Source organism: Physeter macrocephalus, chromosome 11 (assembly GCF_002837175.3).
Source record: "Physeter macrocephalus isolate SW-GA chromosome 11, ASM283717v5, whole genome shotgun sequence".
Taxonomy (NCBI): Eukaryota; Metazoa; Chordata; class Mammalia; order Artiodactyla; family Physeteridae; genus Physeter; species Physeter macrocephalus.
Window position 1 is genome coordinate 154,002,296 of NC_041224.1, and position 10,377 is coordinate 154,012,672.

Here is a 10,377-nt window from a genome sequence, read left to right on the forward strand (position 1 = left end):
AAACACTGACACTGCCAGTGACAAGATTTGTGAGTTGAAGAACAAAACTCTTACTGAGCACCTACTACAGTATCAGTGCAGTGTCAGGCCATATGTTTGCCCATTTAACCATCACAATAAATCCTTTACAGATAAGGAAACTGGATTCAGAAGCTTAATTAGTACCTTGCTAAGGATCACCACGCTATTAAGGAGCAGGATTAGACTGGAACCCAGTTCTCTCTCCAGAAACATCTCCCTGCTCTGGAAGCCATTGTAGGTATCCTTAGCTCTAGGAAAAAGGCTCAGTAAAGGATTGAGGGTTAAGGGTAGGATTAGGACTATGTTTCCAGTGATCCCCTGAATTACAATCACTTGGGATGCTTTTTAATACTGATAAATCAAATATTTATAAATCGAATGGAATGTTTATAAATGGACTATTTCCTGCCATATCAATAAACAAAGGATGTCACAGTCATCAACGACTGCAACCCTCCAACGTGAGCCGGTGAGCCCTGAGGAAACTCAGGGCTGAAAAGAATACCTGCCATCTAGCAGCCATCAGACTGCAGCCACTTCCTGCAATGAGCCCTGAGGAAAGTCAGGATGTGAAAATACAGGGTACTGGCCCCAGATAGCTGAGGTGCATATCAAAGGAATGATTTCAGTGAGCCCAGACTCTTGCATCTTCCCATACATAGAAAAGCACTAAATTCCTTAACTTGAGATATCTGGTTTTCTTTAATTAACAATAATCTTTTGACTTCCTGACTACCTTCCCTTGGTTGCAAACTCATATATCCTGGCTCCTCACCCACCCACCCCCGCCTCCTTGGAGCAGTTTCCAGAGTTATCTGAAATGCTGTCTCCCCGGCTGCAGTCCTCATTTTGCCCCAAATAAACCCCAAATAAAACTTAACTCATAACTCTTCACGCTGTGCATTTTTTTAAGTCAACAATACTCAAGCTTCTTGGAACTGCCCGGTATCTTTCCCAATCCTTTAGCTGTCAGCAACCTTTGTACTTCTATTTCGACACTCGCCAAATTGGACCGCAGGATTAATAATTACCATAAAACTCTTATTTTAGCAAATACTCTTCCAGGCAGGCAGTAGTGGATTGCACAAACTCCAGGAGACCTCACAAAACGGTTTAGCAAGTGTCCCTTCGGCCGCCCAACGGGAGTAGCGCAAACGTTCCAATTGCGACTGCCTCCCAGGGAGGTGGAGAGACGCCAGGCCCTGCCCTTGACTCCGCCGGGCCGCCCCTTCTCCGCTGGGATCCGGATGGCGGCGACGGTGACGCTGGAGCCTGCGGGCCGCTGCCGCTGGGACGAGCCGGTGCGCATCGCCGTGCGCGGCCTGGCCCCGGGGCAGCCGGTCACGCTGAGCGCGTCCCTGCGCGACGAGAAGGGCGCGCTCTTCCGAGCCCACGCGCGCTACTGCGCCGACGCCCACGGCCAGCTGGACCTAGAGCGCGCGCCCGCGCTGGGCGGCAGCTTCACAGGGCTCGAGCCCATGGGGCTCCTTTGGGCTCTGGAGCCCGAGAAGCCCTTGCTGCGGCTGGTGAAGCGGGACGTGCAGACGCCCTTCGCCGTGGAGCTGGAGGTGATCGATGGCCACGACCCGGAGGCCGGAGGGCTCTTGGGCCGGGCGGTGCACGAGCGCGACTTCCTGGCGCCGGGGGTGCGGCGCGAGCCAGTGCGCATGGGCCGGGTGCGCGCCACGCTCTTCCTGCCGGCAGGTGAGCAGCCCACTTTCCAGGCTGTTGTGGAAAGCCAGGTAGAGTCCTGAGACCCTGGGCGGCCCCTTGCCTGGCTAGGGAACCCCGTGGTTGTGGAACTTCCCTAAATTCGTCCCCAAGCTCCAAAGTCTGTCATGAATTCTGGGTGGAAGTTTCTCCTCTAAATTTCAGGGCACTTCCTGGAGGTACTGCCATTCCCTTAGCTGTATGCTGAAAGTTCATTCAGAGTACTCAAAAAGTGTATTTATGCTGCTATGTGCCAGCCATGCAACTGTGTCTCAGATACTGATATTAGGCAGTGACTTCTGCTGGTGTGCAGGAGTGATTTTGGCCTTCTTTCACATCAAACTTCTAAGGAAACTGAAACCCAGAGATAGAGGCAGTGCCCCATAATACTAAAAAACAAACAAAAAACTCCCTGAAGGTCCCCTCCCCCATAATAAACAGTCTGTCAGTGGTTCTCAACCTGGGATGATTCTCCCCCACTCCAGGGGCATTTGGTAATATCTGGAGACATTTTTGATTGTCACAACTGGAGAGGGTGCTATTGGCATCTAGTGGGTAGGTGCTGAACATCCACAATCCACGAGACAGCCCCACAACAAAGAAGTATCTTACTCAAAATGTCTATAGTGCTAACGTTGAGAAACCCTCGTCTAAGTAAAAACAAGGTGCTTGGTAGGTAAAAGTGGTCTGTAAACAAGACAACTGACCCCCCCTTCCAACCAAATTCCTGACTGAGACCCCTGCTATATAGAAATGCTGGAGTTGCCACTGCTCACAGAATTCCTAAACTGAATTCTGTGATTATTCTCCAAAACAGGAGGCCCTGCTTTATTCTTACAGCTCTTCAGCAATTCACAGCCTTAACTAGAACTGCCCACTCAACTGTGAACTCCTGGGTCTGGAATTGGGACTTATACATCTCCATATCTCTGTATGCCTAGAGGCTTACACAGGGATATAATAAGAGCTCAATAAATCATACTGACTGATTCAATAAGAATCTCCTAAAGACTTTTTTTTTTTTTTTTTTTTTTTTTTTGCGGTATGCGGGCCTCTCACTGCAGTGGCCTCTCCCGCCGGAGAGCACAGGCTCCGGACGCGCAGACCCAGCGGCCATGGCTCACGGGCCCAGCCCCTCCGCGGCATGCGGGATCCTCCCGGACCGGGGCACGAACCCGTGTCCCCTGCATCGACAGGCGGACTCCCAACCACTGCGCCACCAGGGAAGCCCAAGACTTTAATTTTTCAAAAAATCTTTCAAAAAAAAAAAAACATCTTTCACTGCCCAGTTGCGATATTTCAATCAAGTCAGTTGTTAACTATTTTAGTATCTACTCTGTGGCCCATTTAAAATTTGTTTTCTAACTCAAAGGCTTTTTGTAAATAATGCAGAAAAGTTCAATTATTTAACAAATATGTGTTAAATCAAGGACTTTGCTACATACAGTAGCTAGCAAATTCAGACATGGGCCTCACTGTACCTACTGCCTAATAGAGGATACCGGCAACTATACTTGGATCTGTAAGTGTGGTAAGTGCTATGATAGGGGAGGTACAGGCCCAGGGTGCTGGTGGGAACATATAAAAGGCTATGTAATTCAACTCAGCCTTGGAGGGCATCTGGGAAGTCTTCCAGGAAGGGAGATCTAAACTTAGATTTGAAGACTGATGAGTCAACCAGTTCAGAAATGGTGGAGAGGGGAGGAGAATAGTGTACACCATTTTCAGGGCCAAAGAGAGCATAGCACATTTAGGAAAGGCGTTCTTGAAGGCTGGAGCAGAGGGTGTTAAAGGAGGTGGGGAGTATATTCTAATAATCCCCTGTATATGTAGAGCGCTTTACAGCTGTCAAAGCATTCTCAGTTTTTTGGGGGTTTTTCTGAGGAAAATTTGGTGGAAAATGTACATTTCATCTTATGTTATTTCTAATTTGGTTTATATTATCATTGTTGTTTTTTGCAAATATGTGAAAACTTATGGAGAAAATAAGGCATTTTGTTCCCCCTCCCTTCTCCCCAAAGTTTATTTAAAAAAAAAAAAAGACAAAGTAAAAAGGGTCCTTTTCCACCAAACTCCCACCCACACCCTTCCTTGCTTTAAAACCTTCTCTTTGCTGACTGCCAAAATCTGAAACCCAAGAATGTCTTTTGTGTCTAAAACTCCTTATGATTTGTGGTGCTCTCCAGGCACAGGACCATTCCCTGGAATCCTTGATCTTTTTGGAAGTGGTGGTGGCCTTTGTGAATACAGGGCCAGCCTCCTGGCTGGACATGGTTTTGCTGTGCTTGCTCTGGCTTATTTCAGATTTGAAGACCTCCCGGAATATTTGAATAACATGTGCCTGGAGTACTTTGAAGAAGCTGTGGACTTCATGCTGCAACATCCAAAGGTGGGTTCTGGTGCTCACCTGAATGCAGAGGAGAGGGGGTAGAGCAGACACAGGGCTGGATCCAAAAGCTCTACCAGGACACCCAGGGCTGGAAATATGCCATGAGACACAAAGGCTCCTTCAAAAGTTGTTAGGATTATTATTTTCATTTCTGCCCATCTCTCTCCAATCCCTTCAGACTCAACTGTTTAGTTCCCTTTAGTTCTTGACCAGAATTCAAAGAGCTAGACTAAAAAGTTACTAACCTTAAGTTCTGGTTCTGTATCTACCACCAAGTGGCATTATAATCCTGAATAAGGCAGTTTCCCTCTCTGGAATTCAGTTTCTCTCATTTGTAAGATTAAGGTAGGGACTTCCCTGGTAGTGCAGTGGTTAAGACTCCACGCTTCCGCTGCAGAAGATGGGGTTTGATCCCTGGTTGGGGAACTAAGATCCCGCATGCTGTGCAGCACGGCCCCCCCCACCAAAAAAAGATTAAGGTAAATGTATAGAGAAAAAAGTTTGACTGTAAAGAGATTTTTGAGACAATTGGTGACATTTGAATAAGGGTTGTGTATTCGATGATATTAAGGAACCATTAATTTTGTTAAGTGTGTTAATGGTATTGTGGTTTTGTAGAGAAAGTTCTTATATGAGACTGGAAAAATTAATTAAAACATTTTGGTATGATTATCAATGGAATACATAGTCTTTGCTACTATCTAGACTTAAAGAAACCCAAACATTCTAATGTTAAGGAGTAAGATGTACTGCAAGGTCTAACTCTGTTAGAATTCAGGGACTGGTCTCAGTAGAGCTGCTAAAACCTAGATGATCATGAACTGTGATGACTGGTTTGTTTATGGGATATAAGCCCCCAGGAACAAGAGGAGACCAATATATATGCTATCAGTTCTGCCCTTAGACCTAGGCAAGAGGGGCTTTTGATCTGGACCTTTTGTTTTAGATGACCACTCTCTGGCCTTCCTTTGGCTGCATCCCTGACCACAGGGTGCAGAGTTTGAGGGACCAAGGGAATGTGTCTACCTGGAACCCATGTGCCCCTCACACCATGCCCTTTGGATCTGGAACCCCAGAATTATCTGCCAACCAGCTCCGCTCCTGCTTCCAAGCCCTGTGCCTCTTCTCTGGTCCATTAATGTGAATACACCTAGGCCTTAAACATATAGGCTGGGGTGTCCAAACGCATGTGTGAGAGGGCCCTTATGGTACATGATGGAGCCAGGCAGTGATGGGAAGAGAAAGAGAGTTGGCCAAGGACCAGGGACTAGGGCCAGGGGCTGGCGCTCCCCCCATGCCATGTTCTAGTACAGAACTCCAGGAAGTTCCAAGATATAAAATTTGAACCTGACCTTATAAGTTGTTATGGAGGTATATTTATCAAGGTAGCAGAAAAGAATATATTTTATTTAATTTTCAAATATTTGTAACTTTTAAGTATTTAGGTATAGGGTATTTGGGTCTCTGTGTGTACTCTTGACCTAGTCGCCATAAATGTTAGTGGAGGGCCTGTGTACCAGGAAATTAATTGATTTGTTTGGGACTTCCATGTCAGTCCAGTGGTTAAGATTCCGTGCTCCCAATGGAGGGGACACGGGTTCAATCCCTGGTCAGGGAACTAAGATCCCGCATGCCGTGCCAGCGCAGCCAAAAAAAAAAATTGATTTGCTTGTTAGAAGATACATTTGAACTTTGTGGATTGTTGCATAAGAAAGGAAAGCAAATGACATTTGAGAAAGCTGCCTAGACAACGTAAAATCACAGTTTAAGTTCTCCATTTATGAATTCTAGACTTGTTCTCTCTCTCTTTCTTTCTCTTTTCTCATCAGGTGAAAGGCCCTAGTGTTGGGCTTCTTGGCTTCTCCAAAGGAGGTGACCTGTGTCTCTCAATGGCCTCTTTCTTGAAGGGCATCACAGCTACTGTAGTTATTAATGCCTGTGTGGCCAACACAATAGCTCCTCTGCATTACAAGGATATGATTATTCCTAATCTCAGCAGTGACCCAGGAAAATATAAAATCACTGAGTCAGGCCTTTTGAATTTGGTGGATATTTGGAACGACCCAATGGAGAAACCCAACCACCGAAGTCTTATTCCATTGGAAAAGGCCCAGGGACCCTTCCTGTTTATCGTTGGCATGGATGATCATAACTGGAAGAGTGAATTCTATGCTCAGATAGCTTCTGAACGGTTACAAGCCCATGGGAAAGACAGACCCCAGATAATCTACTACCCAGGAACTGGCCATTGTATTGATCCGCCTTATTTTCCTCTTTGTAGAGCCTCTGTGCATGCAGTCTTGGACCAACCAGTATTCTATGGAGGTGAGCCAAAGGCTCACTCAAGGGCACAGGTAGATGCCTGGCAGCAAATCCAAACTTTCTTCCATAAACACCTCAATGGTAAAAAATCTGTCAAGCCCAGCAAATTGTAACATTGTAATCATAGACCATATACTATTAATAAAAATCCTAGTCATACAACATGTATTAGGTTTTCCAGAGCACCTAGGAACCTTTTTGTAACAAAGCAACCATCTCAGCTTCCTTGTCAGGTCCTACTGGATTCTGAGCCTTAGCAACACTACTCTCTTCACTGCTGGGTCCATCCCTTTCTCCCCTGAACTTTTCCTAGTGTATAGGCTTAACTCTAATCTAATCTGTAGGACCAATCTTAACCTTAAGCAGGAAAAATGTAAGAAGTGCCTGCCCAAGTCTCAATTGCTGGCCTAGATTTGGCCTTGTGTTCTGGTTCTGAGGACTGAGCTTTTGTACTGCTAAGAGTCCCATATACTCTTTGGGTCCTAACTGACCATGTCTGAACCTTGGGAACCTGTGCACTTGAGTCCCTTAAGGAATGGACTCTGCTTCATTCTTGTTTCTGAACCCCACTCTGAAGACTGGGGGCATTGACATACTTAGTATCCTAAGCTTTGCTTTTATTTTATGAATGAGGCCCTAGACTTCGATTTCTTCCTTATTGATAAAGTATCCTTTACAAGTTTTGAATTTAAAATTCAAAGGATACTTTACAAAGTAAAATTGAATCCTTTACCAAAAAAATTGCTGTAAGCAAAACAGTTTATTGATATATACTGTTGTTATACTTCCTCTGTATTTACCGTCTGAATTCTCAGTCTCGGTACTTGGCTACCTAGAGGAATGCCTTGATGCCAATAGATTTTCAGGACTTAATCTTTGGATGTCAGGTTATACCTGACAAATTAGACTTCCTTCTGGCACCACCTGTTCCTATTACCTTCCTACTGGGAAGGACTGGGATCAGTCTATCTCAATCCATTGCCTTATACTGGGCACTATCTAGAGTCATGAGACCAGAGCAGAGGGTCTTCCCTGAGTGCAAGAATATTTTTCTGAGACACATCGCTTGGCTTGCTGGGCACATACTGTCTTTTACCAATTTGAGTCTATTCAAGCAAATGCCCATTAGATCTTAATCTAATGAGGAGAAGTGTTCCTTAGAGGTAACTTAATTTTGACCAATTGTTAAAAATACGTGTTGAGTGTATTTATTCACTATGAGTATAATTTTCTGTGATTTGAATCCTTAGAGCCTGTGCTTTAACTCACTCCGAGGTGGTCCTGCTACTCTAGAGATGCCTTTGGGATGGGGTATCATAGGAAGAAGTTATAAGGAAAATGGCTGGGAGGGTGAGAGAAGTGAGGGGCTGAAAGGTAACACCAGAAGCTTAAACATGAGGGTGATGACTAAACATATCTGTGTACTAAAGCACTAGGTGTAGGGATGGCCCTACATCCTAATTTCTTCCTTACTAATAAAGTAGCCTTGGAATGCCCTATACTGACTAAGATATTTGGTCACTTTCCCCTCAGAGTTGATTATATATGGCCCCCTGTCTCTAAGATTTCAAAAAGAATTTCAGGTTGTTACAAAGCTACCTAAAATATGGTAAATGTGAATTAAAAGGAAGAAAGAGAAAAGGTATCCATAAAATGGAGCCAGAAATGAGGACAATACAATAGTGCTTATTATGAGGCCTATATACTTGCCTTGACTGGGCCACTCGTTCAGTCATTTGTTTTCTAGTGGTTTATGCAGAGAAGGAAACCTAATCAGTTACACAAAATTTACAGCCTTCATAAAATAAAATCAAAGCTTAGAAATCAGTTTCTCCCAAAGGCTGTCTTACTAAGAAACATTAAATGATGTAAAGGGTAGTACCCTCAAGGTTGCCTCTACAGTAGATATAAATCCTAGGCTCCATCGCTTACTGTGTGACCTTGGGTAAGTTATTAACCTCTCTAAGCCTCGATTTCCTCATCTATAAGGTGGGGATAATTATAGTGATAATAATAGAAACTACTTCATTGGGCTGTTGTGATTAAATTAGGTCATCCAAGTAAAGCACGTAACATATTTAAACTCTCAAATATTAGCTCTTATTATTTCAGATGAGGAAATTGAGACCCAGGAGGGTTAAGAAATATATCTGGTTGATGGGACAACTGGGCCAGTCCAACTCCAAAGTCCATGGCCTTCATCGACCATTTGGCTCTACAGCCTTCCAACCTGAGGAGATAAGCTCAGATAGTGCAGAGCTGACTGATGAGGATTACTTAACTGGAAAGTCAAGGGTAAGTTAGGGTCACATAATGGAGGCTCCGTAAGCCAAATTGGAGAGTTCAGATTTATGTATTTATTTTGGAAACCACCATTTTATTGAGCTCTCCTCACCCGCAGAGACCTATTCCAGCAGAGTCTTTTTGCCAGAGGCATCACAGACACCGGGGTGTGACCGGCGCTCCCCCAACTGCCCACTATTTGACCCACCCATGAGAGGGAGATGGAGAGTTCAGACTTAAAATAAGAAATAAGGAACCATTTTTTAACATACTGATTTTTGTTTTTCAATAACAGTCGTAATTTTTCCTTGATGCTTAGTGGCTCAAAGAAGTTGAAGCCTAAAAGAAACTTAGTTGGAGACACTTAAAAACAACAACAGCAACAAAAAACAAATCAGGGGCTTCCCTGGTGGCGCAGTGGTTGAGAATCTGCCTGCCAATGCAGGGGACACGGGTTCGAGCCCTGGTCTGGGAAGATCCCACATGCTGTGGAGCAACTAGGCCCGTGTGCCACAACTACTGAGCCTGCGTGTCTGGAGCTTGTGCTCCACAACAAGAGAGGCCACGACAGTGAGAGGCCCACGCACTGCGATGAAGAGTGGCCCCCGCTCGCCGCAACTAGAGAAAGCCCACGCACAGAAATGAAGACCCAACACAGCCAAAAATAAATAAATAAATAAAATTAAAAAAAAAAATTGGATCATATATTTTTTTAAAAAATCAGAAAATATGGGCTTCCCTGGTGGCGCAGTGGTTGAGAGTCTGCCTGCCGATGCAGGGGACACGGGTTCGTGCCCCAGTCCGGGGAGATCCCACATGCTGCGGAGCGGCTGGGCCCGTGAGCCATGGCCGCTGAGGCTGCGCGTCCGGAGCCTGTGCTCCACAACGGAAGAGGCCACAACAGTGAGAGGCCCGCATACCGCAAAAAAAAAAAAAAAAAAAAAAATCAGAAAATATAACCAACTTCAGCCCATTGTTCTGCTTTTGTTTGTACACCTAATGCCCTTGAATGTACTTCCATTAGGATGAGAAAGGCCAATGAACCATTTTGAAAGCAAATATTGATACATGTTTTTGTCAACCACTGATCCTTTAAGAAATATTTGTATAAACCTGTTACAAATTTCAGCAAACTGAAAACCACAAACACTTCTTAATTCTTTCAGAGTATCATGGTTAAGCTATTGTGTACATTCATTTTAAATGGTCTTTGCACACTGGGAAGATAAAAGCTTGTGGAAAGTATGCTGTTTTTTCAGGTGGTACATGCAGAGATGCACAAAATCCAATATTCATGGCCACTATAATGATGGATGTGGGGGGCAGAAGTCAAAATTATTTGAGTTAGGGACTTCCCTGGTGGCGCAGTGGTTAAGAATCCGCCTGCCAGTGGAGGGGACACGGGTTCAAGCCCTGGTCCGGGAAGATCCCACATGCCGCGGAGCAACTAAGCCCGTGAGCCACAACTAGTGAGCCCACGTGCTGCAACTACTAAAGCCGGCGTGCCTAGAGCCCGTGCTACGCAACAAGAGAAGCCACTGCGATGAGAAGCCCACACATCACAATGAAGAGTAGCCCCGGCTCGCCGCAACTAGAGGAAGTGCTCGTGCAGCAACGAAGACCCAAAGCAGCCACAAATAAATAAATAAATT

General features: G+C 45.0%; 1 protein-coding gene across 7 annotated transcripts; it reads left to right on the forward strand.

Annotated features, from left to right (window-relative positions):
- Nucleotides 1-857: 857 nt before the first annotated feature.
- Nucleotides 858-9,381, forward strand: ACOT6 (acyl-CoA thioesterase 6). 7 transcript variants are annotated; one of them, XM_028496143.2, is made up of 4 exons: nucleotides 858-1,725; nucleotides 3,918-4,120; nucleotides 6,402-6,474; nucleotides 9,021-9,381. In XM_028496143.2, exons 1-3 carry the CDS (start codon nucleotides 1,269-1,271, stop codon nucleotides 6,447-6,449), a joined length of 708 nt encoding a protein of 235 aa, XP_028351944.1. In that variant the 5' UTR covers nucleotides 858-1,268; the 3' UTR covers nucleotides 6,450-6,474; nucleotides 9,021-9,381. The 7 variants fall into 7 exon arrangements, with proteins under 7 accessions (XP_028351944.1, XP_028351945.1, XP_054944554.1 ...); XM_028496144.2 differs by having other exon boundaries at nucleotides 9,045-9,381; XM_028496142.2 differs by having other exon boundaries at nucleotides 1,063-1,725; nucleotides 5,950-6,474.
- Nucleotides 9,382-10,377: the final 996 nt, after the last annotated feature.

Excerpts from the sequence above, each read along its gene's own strand:
- ACOT6 (XM_055088580.1), top strand. The coding sequence starts at position 1,269 with ATGGCGGCGACGGTGACGCTGGAGCCTGCGGGCCGCTGCCGCTGGGAC. Across the intron at positions 1,726-3,917 it reads CACGCTCTTCCTGCCGGCAG|GCACAGGACCATTCCCTGGA; the intron begins GTGAGCAGCCCA and ends GGTGCTCTCCAG. Across the intron at positions 4,121-5,949 it reads TCATGCTGCAACATCCAAAG|GTGAAAGGCCCTAGTGTTGG; the intron begins GTGGGTTCTGGT and ends TTTTCTCATCAG.